Source organism: Sinocyclocheilus rhinocerous, unplaced genomic scaffold (genome assembly GCF_001515625.1).
Source record: "Sinocyclocheilus rhinocerous isolate Xijiao unplaced genomic scaffold, SAMN03320098_v1.1 scaffold853, whole genome shotgun sequence".
Classification (NCBI taxonomy): domain Eukaryota; kingdom Metazoa; phylum Chordata; class Actinopteri; order Cypriniformes; family Cyprinidae; genus Sinocyclocheilus; species Sinocyclocheilus rhinocerous.
In genome coordinates, this window is record NW_015627738.1 from 1,490,521 (window position 1) to 1,511,375 (window position 20,855).

Sequence of the window (20,855 nt, forward strand, 5' to 3'; positions counted from 1 at the left end):
TTAAACAATGTTGCAAGGCCGTGTTACTTCATGTGACTTTTACCGCCACCTATCGGTGATAAAGGGAACAATAAAGGGGCGTTTACTGTACACAGGGCAACTCAATGAAAGAGAACACATTACCACCCAGTATCTACATCACGGGCTGCATGGTTCAATAATGACATCTACTGGCCATTCCTGTTTTTGTAATTAACTCAGAGCATGGATGTCCTCCTATTGTTTTAGGATAAAATTGTCCTTCCCTCAAATATTTGCAAGAACCAGTACACCAGGAGGTATCAGTGACTGGGAATTCTGTTGAATTCGGACAATGCATACCCTCTCCCTGTTTCTTCTGAGAAGACGTGCATTTTTAGGCATTTAGTTATATTACTTTAAAGTGGGTATCTGTAAGAATATTATGATTTGGTTCTCTGTTCATGAAACATACAGTGATATGCCAGAAGGTACAGATACTAGGGCAGTAAGGAAATCTCCTCTGACAACTAAGAACTTATCGCCTAGGAGTTTTCTTTTGGGAACTGTGTCAAATCGAAACTTCAGAAATGTATTGTTCCGTTTTTATCTACATAAGTATTTGTTTTTATCTTCACTCAATCTCAAAACAAATCTACAGAAGAACATTTAAAGTGCGGAAAGGTCTAAAAAAAATGGTGTAAGTTGGTCTATTATAATATAATGGGGTGAAGAAGCCATTGTATTGTGTCCGTTGAAGCGAAGGAAATGATGCAAGAGGAAACAGCCCTGTTCCTCTGGATTTCTGTCCTGAACAGATAAGCCTAGCGCTTGCTAATTATACGAGTAAAGAGGCAGGAAGAATGACGACAAAGTTTCCCTTCATGCAAACAAAAAAAGTGCCATATTCCCTGAGAAATACAGTGAATAGTTCCTGTGGGCTTGGAGTGAGAGTTTGGCTGCATGTTCACATGCTTCTGCGAACTATTATGGCTTCAAATGAAACGAATACGATTTGGGAAATACTTAAACCTATTGATTTTGGTAAGAATTGCTGTGCATTTGTTTTACTGTCTTGCTTGAGTTGGCTCAGTGTAAATTTCACTTTTATACCTATATAACCTCTGTGCAAATATAAACATATGATGATTCAATTCAATTTCAGAATGATTTGTAGAAATGTAACTCTTAAACAATAATTTTCTATTTTTATTTATGTATTTATTTATTATTATTAAACAGCATTGTTAATGTGTTGCGTGCTTGCAATAAATAAATATAAAAATAATAATAAAAATTGGTATAGAAACAATATTCTCTCAGAAATTGCTGGTCAATTTCACAGTTAATTACAAAGAAATGGCAAGTAACACAATGAATTAAACATGACATTTGTAAGTAGAAAGACGGAAATATTTTTATGTAAAACGTTCTCCAATAATGTTTTATTTACAACTTTGAAAAATCTTTTTCCCCCCAGTGTGTGTCTGTATACATATAACTTTAAGTAAACATTATTCAAAATGTATTTAATATTGAATTTAATGTATAATATTGATATTATATACTCAAAATTCAATAACCTTTCCATCCAGAGGAGCTCATCCTGGCGTTCTGGTTGTCGATATTAATTGGTCTGCTCATCGGGATCTTGATTTTCCTCCTCCTTACATGGATGTCAAGACGGAGAGCTTCGGTCAGGATCACCGGATGTCAAAACCAGTCGTCAGAATCTAAGGGCTCACATAACCAGCACTGCCACCTCAGACACTACAAGAGTCACGGCTTCAACAAGAACACTGAATATGTGGGAAGAGCGGTTTTAAACCTTCACAGACAGACTTCCGTAGACCCCAATGAGCTGCTGGGTAGAAGCCCCAGCTTTCAGAACTCCACGTTTCGGCCGCCACCTAAAAGGTCTAACAAGACTGGTGATGAAACAGAGGATGAAAACCAAACTGCATTACTTCCTAACATCGCAGATCCATTTAGTGCAGAACCAGCAGAGTCCTTCTGGCTAGGGAAGGGCAGTCTAAGAGGTTTTCTACCCAGACAGACTCCACCACCTGCATATGACAGTGTCATCCACATCTTTCAAGAGGCTTGTACCTGATTGCACTGTGCTAAGAGATAAAGGACTTGCAAAGGATTGTATATAAATCCCAAAACACAGATTAAACATGACAAAAAGGAGAAAAATAACTGAAAGCCTTGCTCTGATTTGACAGGGATCTGATTTATCCTGTACTGACACTCATTTGCATTTCTTTCATGGGTAACACTTTACAATAAGGTGCTATTAGTTAATGCATTAACTCACATTAACAAACAATGAGCAATACATTTATTAGTAATTATTAATTACAACTGTTCATTGATAGTTCATGTCAGCTCAGGTTCAATAAAGTATATTAACAGATGCAACATTTGATTTTAATAATGTACATTTACATTTATGCATTTAGCAGACGCTTTTATCCAAATCCTGAAAATGGTATATGTGACTATTGCATCATTGCAACGATTGTCACAAAGTATTCAACAGTCTTGGTCAAAGTGGCACATGTGTGCCTAAAATTATGTACTTTGAAACAGATCACTGAATGATTGCATTATTCATATATCATGGTATGTACATGGTACTCCACAATACATGTTTAAAAAAATCATGGTAATTTCATAGTAAGTGAAAGAATATTGTATGCCTTTTATGTATTAACTAAAGTAAACCATACACACTAGGAACAGCTAAAAAATACAGCAGAAGACCTCCTGGGAATCTGTTCAGTATGGTATTGTTCTCTTTGCCTTTCTTGAGATGAAAGTAAACTATCTCTCCAGAGTCTTTCTGCAGTCTGTCTGGAAAAAGCGCTTAAGTGCTGGTAAAACTCCTTTTCACTAACAGAAAACAACATTTACAACAGTACAGAAACTGTAACACAGAAAAAACTAAGAAGCACAACAGATGAGTTTAAAAACAAAAAAACTATCCTTTTGTAGTGTTAACAAAAATCTCTTAGGTCAGACTCACCGTGAGCTCTGAGGTAAATCTGCACTTTGGAAAGGGTGGGTATAAAAACCAGCCAGGTATCAGCAATCCTGATTAAATAATTAATTACAATTATTTATAGACCGAGGGCATTGCTAGGTTTTCTGATTAACTAAATAAATAAATAATTACCCTAAATAATGCGGGGCGATCCCTTAACACTTTGTGTGCTGTTTACAATGTCGCTAACAAAAGTCTGAACACCTATTTCATTGTTTTCTGTTGTAGGGACATTTTATAAATCACTTAAAGAACCTTTAAACACACAGTCTTGTATTTATTTGTAGGACACTTGTCTCCGAGATGGTCGAATCGTTCTTTTGCACACTGAATTTGCTCACTTACTAATGTCGCTCCCTTGAAGTACGTGACTGAATTCGTGCCTTCAAATACTAATTATAGTACGAGCCAATAGCCATGGAGAAGGCTGTGATGAGGGGCATTTTATTGGCTGGACTACTGAACCGATACGCCCATTTTATTGAACGAATCGGTGTTTTGAGGTTTTGAGCCTGAAGTGAACATCCCGCTCGTGAATCAACTGAACATTAATAACAAAAATCTGTTATTATTTAAGCTATCGTTTTTGTGCTTTTACACAACGCCTTAATAAAAAAATGATGTCCAGCATTTTAGGAAATTGTTGGAAAAAAATCTAGATTTTTCGAAACGAGTGAACGAGTCGGTGTTTTAACGAGTGGTTTGAGTGAATAATCATTTTACAACACCTGTCGCCACCTTTTTGTGTAAAACGATGCACCCTGCAGATATGACCACCACTGAACAATGAACAGGGTCCATAGCAATGTATTAAATAATTTTTTTAATGTTTTTTTTTTTTTTGTAGAAAATGGATGAGAAAATACTGGCAAATATATACTGGCAGGGACTGAGATGAGAGACAGCATTTTGAATCGTAGCCTATATAGTTCAAGTAGCGTGCTTTAATAGTACAGTCTTTGAAATTTGTGCTTTCTTCTCTCAGTGAAGCTTTGCATTATTCACATTTTTTTGCCTTTTAATTCGTATGTCAAAATAAGAATGGAGACTGGTGATTTATATCAGTCCAGCTTGCCTGTACTATGGCCTGTACACTGCATTTGTTGTATACTATCTGGATGGGGTTGGCAGTCATGTGATCCACAGCACCGTTCCGTCAGAGCGCGGGTTGCCTTCGCACGCCGAAAAATCCCTCATTCGGGGTTTATTTTGCGCCAATGCACAGCATCCCACTGCATGACTTCAACGCTCTGTGGAGTAAAATCTCCCATGAGCATCTGGCAACCATTTAGACGCATTGAGAGCGAGTTGATAGAGGTGAGTTTGCTGATAGACACGAATGCAGAATTTTTATTTTATTACTCGAAATAATTATTTTCTTGTTGGCTCACATTGTTCTCATTTGATTTCTTTGGAATGTCACAGGAATAGTCAATGTTGTATACTGGATGGTTGTGTAATTATATCACGAGTGTAGGTGGCAACCATTGATGGATTTATTGTAAACTGCATCCAGCTTAATTTCCTTAATTACCTGCCACTATTCTTACATAAGCATATGTGTGAAACTAAGCTTGTTATGATTCGGTAGCCCTATAAGGTTATTTTTATTTTCGATTGTATTGTAGTTTAACAGTGAGATTATGTTTTAAACGAAATTTCATATATATTTTTAAGCCTAAGAGAAACGCATGGAAAACTTAATATTTCTATTGGAAATGAGAATAAATGCAGTCATGAAGTCTTAGGCTGGGTGTCATTAAAATAGAGCGAGTTGATAGAGGTGAGTTTGCTGATAGAAACGAATGCAGAATTTTTATTCTGTTACTCGAAATAATTATTTTCTTGTTGGCTCACATTGTTCTCATTTGATTTCTTTGGAATGTCACAGGAATAGTCAATGTTGTATACTGGATGGTTGTGTAATTATATCACGAGTGTAGGTGGCAACCATTGATGGATTTATTGTAAACTGCATCCAGCTTAATTTCCTTAATTACCTGCCACTATTCTTACATAAGCATATGTGTGAAACTAAGCTTGTTATGATTCGGTAGCCCTATAAGGTTATTTTTATTTTCGATTGTATTGTAGTTTAACAGTGAGATTATGTTTTAAACGAAATTTCATATATATTTTTAAGCCTAAGAGAAACGCATGGAAAACTTAATATTTCTATTGGAAATGAGAATAAATGCAGTCATGAAGTCTTAGGCTGGGTGTCATTAAAATTCAGCCATCATCACATCCCTGTTGCCATGACTCCTGCGAGCTTCCTCATCCTTAGTTGTGCAGATTTTTCTCAAAAAAATTTTTTTTTTGCACGAATGCATGCTTTTTTTGTAAAGATGCTTCGACGCATAATTTCTGTTGCGTTATTCTGAGTATAAAGCACGAATTGTAGGGGCTTTAAACGTCCTGTGACGTAACGGGGGACCAATGTCAACTCAAGTGTGTGTGCAGACAGAGAAATGAAATGTCTTTAAATGATTCTGCATGCAGAGCTTGTCTCATCATCATATGTGGCTTGTTCTTGCTTTTCAATCTGCAAATTATATATATGGCTTTTTCTCATATAAATATATACATTTGTGTGTGTGTGTGTTTCTCTTTGCATAGAAATCCTGGACTACCGAAGACTGAAAGCTGGTTTTGTATAACGAGTATAAACTGCACTAGGCCTTGACTTTTGATTTAGACGTAATTCACATTATTTTGTTGAACAGAAATAGAACAGACTGCATTGCTCATGATGTGCAATAGTCTCAGACTATAATGGCCTGATATTACTCACACTTTTTCTTAAGACACATTTGCAGTTAAGAAATTCTCAGGTTGTACTGCAATTTATTTGAATAAGCAAGCAAAATGGAGCACTCCTTCAAAGACGGAATTCGGACCAATAATGTCCAGCAGGAGGCGCTACTATGAGGAGGGCTGGCTGGCCACTGGGAACGCCAGGGGTGTTGTGGGTGTGACGTTCACATCTAGTCACTGTAGAAGGGACAGAAATACCCCACAAAGAATCAACTTCAATTTACGGGGTCATAACAGTGAGGTGGGAGTTTGCCTCTTCTCTTATGGTTTAAATAGTTGAATTGCTAGTTGCATTAAGTAATGTTTTCCACTTTACACCTAAGGAAATTAATAGTACACTGTAAAAAATTTACGGAAAAAAAAGAAGCTGTGGTTGCCAGAAATTTAGCATAAAAACATGGTAGCATAATTTTAGGTTTTAGAGATTGAACTTCAATTTACAGTTAAAAATATATATTTCATTAACTGAAATAATGTTAATATACCAAACTACTAAAATCAGACTTTTTATCTTTATAATTAGAATTAGTAAATTATAAATTAAAAACTGGCGGTAATGAGGAAGCCACATTATGAGTCAAAGTTAGCTTTTCCACAAGCTGAGGTATATACTAATATATAACTATTTATATACTAATATATAAATATATATATAACTAATAGGTTTACAGTGCTATACACACAAATACAAAACACTTAATCATTAAAATAATGCAATAAACATTCATTTAACAATGTAAGATATAGGATAAAACCCTAATTTACATAACTGATAAGAAAAAACGAAGAAGGAAACTGTTATTTTAATAAAAAAATATCAGATGTGAGCACAGAAGAATTGTCTGTGTCACACAGAGATTTCTGGGAATGTCAGTTTATTGTTTATCACTGTAAATTATAAGATGACTTCCAAAAACAGTATATTTTACTGTAAAATTCAATGAAATGTCCCATTAGAACTATTACAGCTTTTCACCATATAGTAAGGGAATTTACCGTAGTATTTTTAGTCTTTACCATCAAAATTCTGACATTTAAATTTTTTTTCTTCAGAAAGAATTACTTAATTACATACAGTACATCAAAAGAATGTGTATTTGTCAATTTGCCATCCTATGCATGAATAGTGTGCTCTTGCAAAATTCAGCTAGAACTTCATTCCCACGGTGCTGTTCTTGTACAGGTTGTCCTTGTTAGGTGGAATGAACCGTTTCAGAAGCTTGCAACGTGTGACATGGAGGGAGGGATATTTGTGTGGATCCAATATGAAGGAAGATGGTCTGTAGAGCTGGTGAATGACAGAGGTGCCCAGGTATGTTAGTATTTCATGCTTATTTTTCATCTGTGCTGAATGTCAGTGTATTTTCATTACATGTCAAGATTGTTAAACTTACTAATATCTTTTGATTGATGCATTATCTTACACACACAAACAGGCCATTAACCGTGTAAAGCCTGAAATATGAAATAATAGTCAGAAAAATTTAATAAAAAAAAAAAATGGAACAGTTTATTGAACTTTTAAACAAAATATTGAAAAAATCTTTTAAAAAAAGTTTCTGTTTTTTGTTGAATATCATATTTGATACATTAGGATTTAATAGCTCATATAGTATGATATGACAATATGGAGCTCATACTCGTTTTGAACATGTTTATCATTTAGAGGCCTTAGAAATGTGTATATCAAAAAATTACACGGTAAGTTTTATAGAGTTAAAGTAAGACAATGTAAATAAAGTATGATATAATGATTCAATTATTTCCTTTTCCCATGCCATTTTCTCATGTCATTCATCAGTGGGGATTATCTGTTCAAAATTACTCATAGTTATAAAACAGAAAACAAAATGTAGTAAATAAGTACATTTATTAATATATTTCAAAATCAGTATCAGAAAAGATAATGTGTCTTTTAATGAAACTTTCCACATCTGGCCGTTTTCTAACAGAATCAGGATGAGTAAAAGCAGCTATTATTCTAACATGAACTGCTTAATGTGGTTTGTCATCTAGGTGAGTGACTTCACCTGGTCACATGATGGTACACAGGCCTTAATCGCCTACAGGGATGGTTTTGTCCTGGTGGGTTCAGTGAGCGGTCAGAGACACTGGTCGTCTGAAATTAATTTGGAGAGCCAGATCACCTGTGGAATCTGGACCCCTGATGACCAGCAGGTAACTCTCTGCTGTGGCCTCATCGAATTGAGGGGAAAATGCATTTGTTGTCAACAGGTTGTTTGCAAATGATGAAATTACTTGGACCGCTGCCCTTGGACCAGTGCCTGAGTTTTCCTAATTTGGTGTTTGCATTCATTTAATCTCCCTAGGTGCTTTTTGGAACAGCAGACGGGCAAGTCATAGTGATGGACTGCCACGGCCGTATGCTTGCCCACGTTCTTCTGCATGAGTCAGACGGCATAATCAGCATGTCCTGGAACTGCCCGAACTTCCTGGTGGAGGACAGCACTGAGAGCGATACAGATTCTGATGACCCCAATCCAGCTCAAGGTACGTTATACTCTTAAATAATGTCAAGTCAAATTTATTTGTTTAGCACTTTTCACAATACACATTGTTTCAAAGCAGCTCTACAGAAAATCACGATGTTGATAATATCTTAATATATTCTTGCCTTATAGTCACATTTAGCAGATTAGGGCTGGGCGATAATATAATTGACATTTTACAATGATACAAACAATCAGGGAGTTGAGATATGCTATATACTGCAGTATATAGTATACAGTATATTGCCCTAAGTGAGTATTCTGTATGTATACAGATAAAGGCCATGTCCACACGTACACGGGTATTTTTATAAACAGAGTTTTTCCTTCTTCCGTTTTAAAAAAAAACTCCGTCCACATGAAAACGCAAACGCATGCTATGAATCACTGTCAAGAGTATGCCAAACCAACAGGTGGCGATATAATCTCAACCGTAAAGCCATGTTGGCCAATCAGAAGCCTGAAAAAGTCTCCAGTAGGTGGAGATAACAGCGCAGGCACCGACGTCACAAGCCAAAAACTCCGGTTTCGCTGTCTACGCGATAACACTGCAACCAAAGTTTTTGAAAATCTTCACCCTGGCAGGCGTTTTCAAAAATGTTCAGTTTCAGTGAACTGGTGCTGCATTTGCGTGTGGACGAACGGCCAAACCGCGTAGAAAAAGCTGCGGTTTTAAAAATAACCACGTTCGTGTGGACAGGGCCAAAGTTGGACATACTTTTATATCCAATTTTAAATAAAAAGCTAGTAATAGTTACATTTTGCAACTAAATAAAAAGATTTGTTATCTAGTACATACGGCTTAACGTTAGTGTACTAAATAGACTTATAAAGTTTCTTCCATGGTTCTTTGTAGCCATTTTTCAACAAACATTTTGACATTACATGATAGATTTTTAACATCAGTGCATTGTAAGCATCATCCATTAATGAAAGAAAAGTGAAGCCTCAAAGTGTTTTCCCAGAGTGTTTTCTAAAGGACCATAAAACCCTATTTTGAATCTTTTTTTTTTACATATACAAAATGTTATACATTTTTATTGGATGATTGCAAGGCAGTGATGTGTATTTGACTTTCTAAATGTTATTAACATTTATAAAACTTTGTTTCCTTTCAAGTGCAAAATCTCAAACCGCTGCTCACAGTCAGCTTCATATCGGGAGACATTAGTTTGATGAACAACTACGACGACCTTTCACCTAACATTATACGCTCAGGACTGAAAGGTAAAACAGTATTGTTTTTGCAATAAGTAAATTACCAAGTGCGTGTTTTATTACTGTCATTGGATTATTATTAACAGAATATTCAAGTTATTTTTATCATAATATGCATCTGCGGCATGCTGATGATTACATTTTACAGTAGGAAGTCTGGCAAGTGGGACATATATTATGTATAAAAATTACAATATTTAAAACAATAACAAAATTATAATAATAAAAAACTTGTTCTACTTGCATAAATCATCATTTTAAAATATGGCTATTTTTCTTGGTTTAGGAACTTCTAGTTAAGCCTACAAAGTAATTCAGTAAAAATAACCCAAAATCAGTGTTGATCCTCTGTGACAGAGCCACACAACATGCTGTAATCTGACTGGACAGACTTTTTTTTCAGATGTGGAGGTACAGTGGTGCTCTCAGGGAGACCTGCTGGCAGTGGCCGGGATGGACTCAACCTGTACCTCTTTAATGAGGAATGCCCTTGTCAAGTTCTACAATGTCCAAGGGGAACATATATACACTTTAGAAACTCCAGCCCAAGTGAGCTGTAACCAGTCATCATTTAACAGTTTGAGCATATATACACTACCGGTCAAAAGTTTGGAATAATTAACCTTTTTTATGTTTTTGAAAGAAGTCTCTTATGCTTATCAAGGTTGCATTTGAATAAAAAAATACAGTAAAAAAACTACAACTACTTACAATTTAAAGGAACTGGTTTGAACTATTTGAATATATTTTAAAATACTCCAGTCTTAAGTGTTACGTGATCCTTCAGAAATCATTCTAAAATGCTGAATAGGTGCTGAATTATTAATAATGGTTCTTATTATTAACAATGTTTTTGCTGCTTAATATTTTTGTGGAAACTGTGATACATTTTTTCAGGATTCTCTGATGAATAGAAGGTTCAAAAGAACAGTATTTATTTGAAATATAATTTTTTTGCAACATTATAAATGTCTTAGTATCACTTTTGAATGATTTAAAGGCAGAGTAAGTGATTTCTGGTAGCCAATGTTGATATTTTAAATCACCAAAACAAACACACCCCTACCCCAAAAGGGTCTTGCCCCTACATACGTGCTGAATAAAAGTATTAATTTCTTCTATTTACCCCAAACTATGAAATGGTTTCCACAGTTTATTATGGTTTCCACTAAAATATTGAGCAGCAACAGTTGTTTTCAACATTGATAATAATAAGAAATGTTTAATGATATAAACTACAGCGCACATTCAATTATAAATAAACTATATATAATCTAAATATCTTTTGGTTTAGAGGCCCATCACCACGATTTGCTGGGGTCACCGGGACTCACGGCTTTTTCTGGCCTGTGGACCAGCCCTGTACGTAGTGCGTGTAGAGCATCGTGTGGCCAGCCTGCAGCTTCTATGTCAGCAAGGCATTGCCAGTGCTCTTAAAGAGGAGAGAGATGTGGGAAAACTGAACATGCCTTCACTCCTCTGTTCCTATGTTACCACTGCTTTCATTCCAACTATCAAGGTACAAAAGAAGCAAGTGAAGTTTTTGATGTATGATAATGTGAACTAAATGCATATTCTTTTTCATCTCACCAGCCACCCATCCCAGATCCGAATAACATCCGAGACTTTGTGAGCTATCCGACAGCAGGGAATGAACGCCTGCACTGCACTATGAAACGTTCAGAGGAGAACCCAGAAGCAGGAGGCCCCTGTTATACCCTCTATCTGGAACACCTGGGAGGTTTGGTGCCTATTCTCAAGGGTCGTCGCATCAGCAAACTGCGACCGGAGTTTGTCATTATGGACCCAAAAATGGATGTTAAAGCAGGTACTGCTATATGCACTGTTGCTTATCATGTGTACTTTAAGCTCAAGCTTAATGTGTAAATGCATTGTCTTTTTTGCCTTGAAGACTGGTCTTTAATTTGATCTAATCTTGTCTTTCAGATGAGGTCTGTGTAAATGGCATGATCTCCTACATGACTGACAGCTGCAACTGCTCAGACTCAAGCGATATTGAGTTGAGCGATGAGTGGGTTGGGCGAAAATCGCCCAAACTTTCTAGAGGAAACAGGTCTCCTAAGCTTCCTAGGTACTCTAAACATATAAGGTACTGTTGAATATAAAATTCACACAATATTAGGGTGCCAGAAACTTTAAATAAATGTTTGTTCCATCACAACCTTGACAAAATACAATACAGTAAATTTCGGAAAAAAATAAAATTACAAATCAACAACTTTTAACTTGATAGCAAATAAAAGAATGTTTAATTTAATTGTCTTTTGTTTCATATTTGTTTTGTTCTCTAGAATTAATATGGAATCAAGAAAGTCTCCCAAACTTGCCCAAACATCTCAAGAAATGTCTAGGTCTCCTAGATTACCAAAGAAGCCTCCAGTTCGGTCTCCGAGTCTTACTCGAAGAGAATTTCTAGTTGATGGCTTTAGTGAGGTACTTAACATTTTATTTGCAAGCTTATTTTGGCAGTAATTTTATATTAATCTTGCCTAGAATTGATAGGGTAAGTGTTTGTATTTATTGCCTCTGTCTACTCGATACTGAGTAAAGCATTTGTCACATTTACTGCAGCATGACCTCAGCAGACACCTCATTTTCTTTAATCTCCTGCTTTGCTGAAGAGAAATGACAGTAAACCGACTCTGACCTTGATTATTTTCTATAGCTATCACTTAATTTGCTTTGCAGCATAATTACTTGGCCCAGGTCACCTCTAACATTTGGGGAACAAAGTTTAAGATTGTAGGCCTTGCCTCATTTTTGCCAGCTAACTTAGGAGCAGGTATGTTGTCAGGTTTTGTATTCAAGTGAACAGTTTCACATAGTTATTTTAAATAATAATTTTAATGTTTTAAAAATATTTTTGACAAATGTTGCATGGTGTTCCAGTTATTTATAAAACTAGTTTGCTGCACCTGCAACCTCGTCAGATGACCATCTATTTGCCTGAGGTGCGTAAAATTTCCCTGGATTTCATGAGTCTGCCAATCTTCAATCCCAACGTGTTCAGTGAAGATGAAGATGATTTACCTGGTAAGAATCAGTAGAACATTTTTGTTCATTTTTTTCGCTGTATAGCTTAACTACAACAAGTAAAGAAATTTAAGAAATCAATCTCAAAATGTCCTTGCTTATTTCTAGTTATGGGACCCTCGGGAGTGTCAGCCGACAATCCTCCTTGCACAGTTAATATCCCCATCGCCCCAATTCACAGCCCTGCTCAAGCCATGTCACCTACACAGAGTATAGGTCTAGTCCAGTCTCTCCTAGCCAACCAAAATATTCAGCTTGATGTCCTTACCAATCCCACCGCCACCGCCACTGCAGCAGCGGCAGCTGCAGCCGCAGCAGCAACAGCAGCAGCAGCTAATGCAACAGTATCTGAGCATAGTCAGGACACTGTGACAGCACAGTACACTGTGCCAACCAGATATTCCAACCCTGGACAGGTGATTTTCAGAGGACTGGAAATGAGTAACATCCTAAGTGGAACTCTTCCTCCTCCTCCACATCATCTGCCACAACAACCCCACCAACAACGTCAGCAACAACAGCAGCAACAAGACCACCAACAATCAAAACATCAACAGCAATTACAACCACAGCAGCAGCATCTGAAATTGCAACATCAGTCACAGCAACTGCATCAACAGTCGCTGCAGCAGCAACACATGCAACATCAGCAGCAACTGCAAACACAGCAGCATCAGCAGCAACTGCAAACACAGCAGCATCAGCAGCAACTGCAAACACAGCAGCATCAACAGCAACTGCAACAGCAGCATCAACAACTACAACAGCAGCATCAACAACAACTGCAACAGCAGCATCAACAACAACTGCAACAGCAGCATCAACAACTGCAACAGCAGCATCAACAGCAGTTGCAACAACATCAACAGGCAATGCATCAGCAGCAAATGCAACAGCAGCAACTGCAACAGCAGCAGCAACAGATTCAACAGCAAGTGCAGCAGCATCAACAACAAATTCATCAACAACAATTCCAACAGCAGCAGCACCAGTTGCAGATTCAGCATGAGCAAATGCAGCAGCAGCAGCAACAAATGCAACAACAGCAGCAACAAATTCGACAGCAAATACAGGAAATGAGGCAGCAGCAGCAACAACTTCAACAGCAGCATCAACAAATACAGCTGCAACATCAACAAATGCAAAGACAGCATCAACAAATGCAGCACCAGCTTAAAATGCAAATGTCCCTCCAACATCCACCTTCAGGGTATGCTACTCTAACCCTGCATCAATTACAGCTGATGCCTCAAATTTCTCATCCAGACCAGCCACCAGACAGAGGAGAACAAGTCCTCCCTCTTAAGATTCCCTCACGACCACAGTCTTTCATTGAAACTGACACCCTTGAGGTACAGATGCGTAAAGTAAACCCTCCACCACCTTACCCAGGTACAGTGGTATCTGCTGCAGCTGCCGCACCAACTACGGCCCCTCCTGGTCTTCTTGTTAGCAATGAGAATGGCACTACACTGTCAATTGATCCATGTTTAACTAAGGACGAATTCTCTCTTCACCCAATTAGCCTTCAATACCCAACTCCACTAGGCTATGAAAGAATCACTACTTTTGACAGTAGCGGAAATGTCGAAGAGGTATGTCGCCCAAGGAGACGCCATTTAAGGAACCAAAATGCCTACGGGATGCAAGGAATGGGCAGCTCCGCCACATTGAAAGTAACTTCATCTGAGAACAAGAAGATCCAGTTGCCGTACAGCTCAGCAACTCTTAGTCGCCTCTCAGTGCCTAGATATTCCATACCAAGCGGAGACCCACCACCTTATCCTGACACATCTAACCAAATGAACACAATCAGAAGTTCTACACAAAGGATTGACAGCAATTTGATTCATGCCACTTTGTGTCGAGATCGCAGGGAACAGACCCTGAAGGTTTCTCAAATGGTGGAAACAGTGAGGACTCTACCGACTAAATCCAAAATGAACGGTTCCCTCACGCTCTCCTATCAGCCAAGGATACCCACAGCTTTGTATACATGCACTCAGTGTAGCAGTAATAGCAGCAGCACTAGTGTAAGTGTCACTGGTGGTGGCACAAACAGCAGCGGAATTGCTGGAGGAACTGTGGTGAGGCAAGACTTCCCACCTGGCAAAGGGGCCCAACACAGCACGATAATTGTGCACTCCAAAAGTGACTCGCCATTAGCCTCCCAGTCCTCCTATAACCTCCTGAGTCCCATTGACAACAGTAGAGACAGAACTGTCTATGTCAACTCTGCCTTTACAGAAGATGAGACACTAAGTCAGCAGTGCCATCTTGAAAAATCAGTACGGCATTTAACGCTTGGGGATGTCAATTTTACAGTCAAACGGCCCCCACCTTACCAATGGGACTCACCTGCAGCAGAACAACTCTGGATACCTCAAGAGCAAAATTTATTGCCTGGACCTCCAGGACCACCTCATAAGCCACCCCCATTTTTACTTAGCCAACCACAGCATTTAGACCTGACCCGACTACCTTTTGTCCTTTCAACAAAGCCTCCCCCCAGTCCCAATTCTATGACCCTCCCTTCAGCCTATCAGTTATCCCTTTCACCCTTCCCATCAGTTGTAGGGCATGGTGGACCTCAACTACAGCCTTTGCAGAGTCCTGCACAATCATGTGGCCCCAATGACATGGTAACATCTAGCCCTTTTAGCCAACCAGACCCAGCTTTAGTCTTACCCCCAGGCTATCCCACAAATTTGACCAATCTAGGTTGTTGCACTCTGCCTCCCATGTACCCAGGGACTAGCTCCTGCAGCAACCTTCAGCTGCATCCAATGAGCTTGCATCCTTGGAGCACATATAGCACTTGTCCTCCCATGCCAGACCATTCTGCCACGCTGCCCAGTAAGACCCTTCAGACCCTGGAGAAGCCAGTTCTCTCTCCTCCTCCACCACCACCTCCCCCTCCCCCACCACCTTCGCCTCCTCCTCCTCCTCCACCCGTCGAGCTCTTGAACCATCAGAGCACCTCTGAGGTGGTTGCGGAATCTGGGGAGAGCTTTCAGGATCAGTCCTCTCTCAATGAGAGTCCACAAGGAGCAGAGAGGTTCAGCAAGAAGACACGTAAGAGGCTTGACAGCAGGGCAGAAGAGGCCAATATGTCTGGAGTTTCTGAAGGGAAATCCAAAAAAGAGAATCGCACACTCTCTGACTTCAATTCCCTGATCTCCAGCCCAAGACTTGGCAGCAGGGAAAAGAAGAAACCTAAAGGGCAGAAAGAGCCGTTGAACAAGGCCAAGAAACTGAGTAGGACCTCCAATGAGTTCCAGGACAGCTCTGAGAGTGAGCCTGAGCTCTTCATCAGTGGTGACGAGTTGATGAACCAAAGCCAGAGCAGCAAGAAAGGATGGAAGAGCAAACGCAATCTGCGTACAGCAAACGAACTTGAGGAAATCAAGTGTCGTAAAGCTAACGAGAGAGAGGATCGTAGTCTTGGCAGCCAAGGCTTTGTCTATGTCATGGCCAACAAGCAGCCATTGTGGAATGAAGCCACCCAGGTTTACCAGCTTGACTTTGGAGGACGGGTGACACAGGAGTCAGCCAAAAACTTTCAGATTGAGCTTGATGGACGCCAGGTACGTGATTTTATTTATTTGAGAAACCAGTTTGAAAACAATATTTGTGCAGTTCCATTTTGTGACACTAGGGGCAAAGAAATTACACCTTTAACAAATATGCGGCGTACATAATCAGTAGCTTTGAGCAGTGGTTCTCAATCCTGGTCCTGTGGACCCCCTGCTCTGCACATTTTGCATGTCTCCCTTATTTCACACATCTGATTCAGATCACCAGCTCATTAGGAGAGAGCTCCATGATTTGAACTGTGCGTGTCAGTTAAGGGAGACATAGAAAACCACTGGCTTTGAGTAATAAACATCTACCCTGCAACCATTACCCTGCATCTAACCCCATAATTCTCTATTACAGGTAATGCAGTTTGGCAGAATCGATGGCAATGCATATATCCTGGATTTTCAGTATCCATTCTCAGCAGTACAGGCATTTGCTGTGGCCTTGGCCAATGTAACTCAGAGACTTAAATAAAAAACCTCTCCAGCAATCTTGTCCTTGAGAACAGATGGACTGAAAAAAGAGTTTATTGTTAATTGCAGATTGTGAGAAATATTACATTCTCTGCTGCCATAACGTCTGTACAATGCCGGTTAGTAGGCGAGAGATCTGGTCACTCTCAGGCAGAGCGTACACAAGACGTAGACAGGTGGTCCGAAAATAGATGTAGTGCTTTAAAGTACCTTTTTGTTAACAAAGGTACAAGCTGATTTAAGGTTCCACCTAAAAGGTGGTTGGTATACATCTGAAAAAAGTTAATATTTGTGTATTGATGGAATATTGTTTTATTTATTAATTCACTTTCATTGATTTTTTTCCATGTATTTCATTAGCATATAATGGTGTGATTTAAATATAAAGATAATTACTAAAGGTGAATCTTAGACTGTGGGCTTTGTTTCTTTTTTTCCCCCTCTGAATACCCCACCTCCTTTTATGTTTGTACCAGAGATTTATGTGCCAAATTTGGATTTCCTATGTATAATCATTGTAAAGTGACAGATTTTGACTATTGTCTGTGGTCAGTAACCAATGAAAATCTAGAGAGGAAAAAACAAGTTATGTTTGAATGTTCTCATCCCGTGACTCACTTCCATGAAGTGAAACAGAGATAGTATATTCAAGTTATAATCATATTTTCCCAATTGTGCCATTATAATGAATGCATTTTTATGGTTTAAAAATCAATTTAACTTTAAATTTAACTTTTTTTTCACAAAATGTCTTATGTTATATTGCATCATTTGCACACTGTGTTATTGCAGTATCTCAGTAATGTCCTTTTTGAATGAATATTTGCTTTTTAATGTTAACAGTAACAGAAAAGTTTGAACAATTTTTAATTATATTGTCATGTAAGTGACATGACAGAAAAGTGCTGTAGTTAGATGTACCTGAAAATGTACTCATATCGTCCATGACACTTTAGCACGAACTATAGTATGCATTCATTTAGCCAAAAATTTCTTATATCACTATATAAATCACCACCTCCTCCTCCACCTCCTCTCCCTCCTCCTCCTCCACCCATTGAGCTCTTGAACCATCAGAGTACTTCTGAGGTGGTCGCAGAATCTGGAGAGAGCTTTCAGGATCAGTCCTCTCTCAATGAGAGTCCACAAGGAGCAGAGAGGTTCAGCAAGAAGGGACGTAAGAGGCTTGACAGTAGGGCAGAAGAGGCAAATATGTCTGGAGTCTCTGAAGGGAAATCCAAAAAAGAGAGTCGCACACTCTCTGACTTCAATTCCCTGATCTCCAGCCCAAGACTTGGCAGCAGGGAAAAGAAGAAACCTAAAGGGCAGAAAGAGCCGTTGAACAAGGCCAAGAAACTGAGTAGGACCTCCAATGAGTTCCAGGACAGCTCTGAGAGTGAGCCTGAGCTCTTCATCAGTGGTGACGAGTTGATGAACCAAAGCCAGAGCAGCAAGAAAGGATGGAAGAGCAAACGCAATCTTCGTACAGCAAACGAACTTGAGGAAATCAAGTGCCGTAAAGCTAACGAGAGAGAGGATCGTAGTCTTGGCAGCCAAGGCTTTGTCTATGTCATGGCCAACAAGCAGCCATTGTGGAACGAAGCCACCCAGGTTTACCAGCTTGACTTTGGAGGACGGGTGACACAGGAGTCAGCCAAAAACTTTCAGATTGAGCTTGATGGACGCCAGGTACGTGATTTTATTTATTTGAGAAACCAGTTTGAAAACAATATTTGTGCAGTTCCATTTTGTGACACTAGGGGCAAAGAAATTACACCTTTAACAAATATGCGGCGTACATAATCAGTAGCTTTGAGCAGTGGTTCTCAATCCTGGTCCTGTGGACCCCCTGCTCTGCACATTTTGCATGTCTCCCTTATTTAACACATCTGATTCAGATCATCAGCTTGTTAGGAGAGAGCTCTATGAACTGAACTGTTTTGTGTCAAATTAGGGAGACATACAAAATTAAGAATCACTGGCTTTGAGTAATAAACATCTACCCTGCATCTAACCCATAATTCTCTATTACAGGTAATGCAGTTTGGCAGAATCGATGGCAATGCATATATCCTGGATTTTCAGTATCCATTCTCAGCAGTACAGGCATTTGCTGTGGCCTTGGCCAATGTAACTCAGAGACTTAAATAGAAAACCTCTCCAGCAATCTTGTCCTCGAGTACAGATGGACTGAAAAAGAGTTTATTGTTAATTGCAGATTGTGAGAAAAATTACATTCTCTGCTGCCATGACGTCTGTGCAATGTCGGTTAGTAGCTGAGAGATCTGGTCACTCTCAGGCAACGCGTACACAAGACGTAGACAGGTGGTCCAACAATAGATTTAGTGTTAACAGTACCTTTTAGTACCTTTTTGTTAACAGAGGTTCAAGCCGATTTAAGGTTCCACCTGAAAGGTGGTACACATCTGAAGAAGAGTTAATATTTGTGTATTGATGGAAAATTATTTTATTTAATTCACTTTTATTGATTTTTTCCATGTATTTCATTAGTATATAATGGTGTGATTTAAATATATAGATAATTACTAAAATCTGTGATGGATGTTAGACTGTGGGCTTTGTTTCCTTTTTCCCTTGATTTCCCCATCTCCTTTTGTGTTTGTACCTGAGATTTATGTGCCAAATTTAGATTTCCTATGTAAAAACATTGTAAAGTGACAGATTTTGACAATTGTTTGTGGTCAGCAACCAATGAAAATCTAGGGAGGAAAAAACTAATGTTTGAATGTTCTCATCCCACGACTCACTTCCATGAAGTGAAACAGAGGTAATATATTCAAGTTATTATCATATTTTCCCAATTGTGCCACTATAATGAATGCATTTTTAAGGTTTGAAAATCAATTTAAACTTTAAATTGAACTTTTTCTTCACAAAATGTCTTATGTTATATTGCATCATTTGCACACTGTTATTGCAGTATCTCAGTAATGTCCTTTTTGAATGAATATTTGCTTTTTAATGTTAACAGTAACAGAAATCAAAGTTTGAACATTTTTAATTACTTTCAAATATATATTATATTGTCATTGTCATGGAAGTGACATGACAGAAAAGTGCTGTAGTTAGATGTATTCATATTGTCCATGACACTTTAGCACGAACTATATAGTATGCATTCATTTAGCCAAAAATGTCTAATACCACTATATGAATCAAACTTAACACACTGTATATTATGCAATGAATGGAATCTAAATGAAATCGAAAGTTGATATGTAGGAGTTTTTCTCATTCCTAAGTTTAAATAGTCAACCCAATTTTGATTTATGTAAAGGGACATCTTTTATTATATTTAATAATTGGTTTCAAATATTTATGTATTAATATTCTGCATTAATATTTAACAGTTCTTATGGCAAATCAGCTAATTGATTTGCTTGTTGTTGCTCAGTTTCTGATGTTTTCCAGTAATTTCATCAGTTTTTATCACATTTTTGCTGTAAGCCATACAGTGGTTCAGAGTGGGGTAGTGTTGATATGGTTGATGTTTTAAGCACTTCTTGATTATTCTTGATGTCGTATGCTTTGATGATTTGCAGTTGCAGTTATTTCTAGCCACTTTATACTGGGATATTCAGGTCCAGATTAAAATATGTGGAATGTGAGGCTTTAACTGTGCTTTATTGCTTAATTATTCTAATGTACATTTACAAAATGTAATTCAAGGGTGTCAAGGAAAAGCATTAGAATGTGTGTGCAGAGTAGGCTTAAAGTCACTAAATAAAATCAAACTAGATTGATGACATTTGTGTCGATTATTGTCATTATGAAGGTATTCACATTGATGGATTGTTTTTGGACATATTAGTATTTAATTCACACCTGCCTCAGCTTTGATTAGCTACCAACCAATTCAAAGATTACTGGGTGTTTGTTATTTTTTTATGTGTTTTTTTTCTCCTTTAGTGTCTTGGGATCTCCACCTATAAAAGCAAAGTCAACACAACCACTGAGAAAATCACAGATTTGAAAAGCAATGCAACTATTTGGTTACTACACTGACCTCGAGATGGCGCACGTATGTTAGCATTGTGCTTCCGTAGTCTATGTCGGAATCTTGAGTTTGATTCATGTTAGCGAATCGGTTCGTTCACACAGTACGTATCAATGAGCCTGTTAATCAAACCGACTCACAATCTTTTTTTTCTGGATTTAATTTGTAATTCAATT

At 38.2% G+C, this 20,855-nt stretch overlaps 3 protein-coding genes across 3 annotated transcripts in view; all 3 read left to right on the forward strand.

Annotated features, from left to right (window-relative positions):
• Window positions 1–922: 922 nt before the first annotated feature.
• On the forward strand, window positions 923–2,269 carry LOC107733765 (MYC target 1). The gene is made up of 2 exons (XM_016545550.1): window positions 923–1,002; window positions 1,554–2,269. The coding sequence occupies exons 1-2, from the start codon at window positions 930–932 to the stop codon at window positions 2,069–2,071; spliced, it is 591 nt and encodes a 196-aa protein (XP_016401036.1). The 5' UTR covers window positions 923–929; the 3' UTR covers window positions 2,072–2,269.
• A 3,643-nt stretch (window positions 2,270–5,912) lies between these two features.
• On the forward strand, window positions 5,913–17,081 carry LOC107734174 (tubby-related protein 4-like). The gene is made up of 14 exons (XM_016546053.1): window positions 5,913–6,065; window positions 7,008–7,136; window positions 7,841–8,002; window positions 8,155–8,335; window positions 9,454–9,561; window positions 9,956–10,101; window positions 10,847–11,071; window positions 11,146–11,380; window positions 11,500–11,662; window positions 11,865–12,006; window positions 12,262–12,355; window positions 12,463–12,606; window positions 12,715–16,193; window positions 16,546–17,081. Exons 1-14 carry the CDS (start codon window positions 5,913–5,915, stop codon window positions 16,660–16,662), a joined length of 5,478 nt encoding a protein of 1,825 aa, XP_016401539.1. The 3' UTR covers window positions 16,663–17,081.
• Window positions 17,082–17,810: 729 nt separating this feature from the next.
• The window catches only part of LOC107733758 (tubby-related protein 4-like), a 4,099-nt gene continuing 1,054 nt past the window's right edge, over window positions 17,811–20,855 (forward strand). The window contains exons 1-2 of the mRNA XM_016545535.1: window positions 17,811–18,350; window positions 18,696–18,986. Of these exons, the coding sequence (XP_016401021.1) occupies window positions 17,874–18,350; window positions 18,696–18,812 (594 nt within the window). The 5' untranslated portion in view covers window positions 17,811–17,873 and the 3' untranslated portion in view covers window positions 18,813–18,986. The remainder of the gene's footprint in view (window positions 18,351–18,695; window positions 18,987–20,855) is intronic.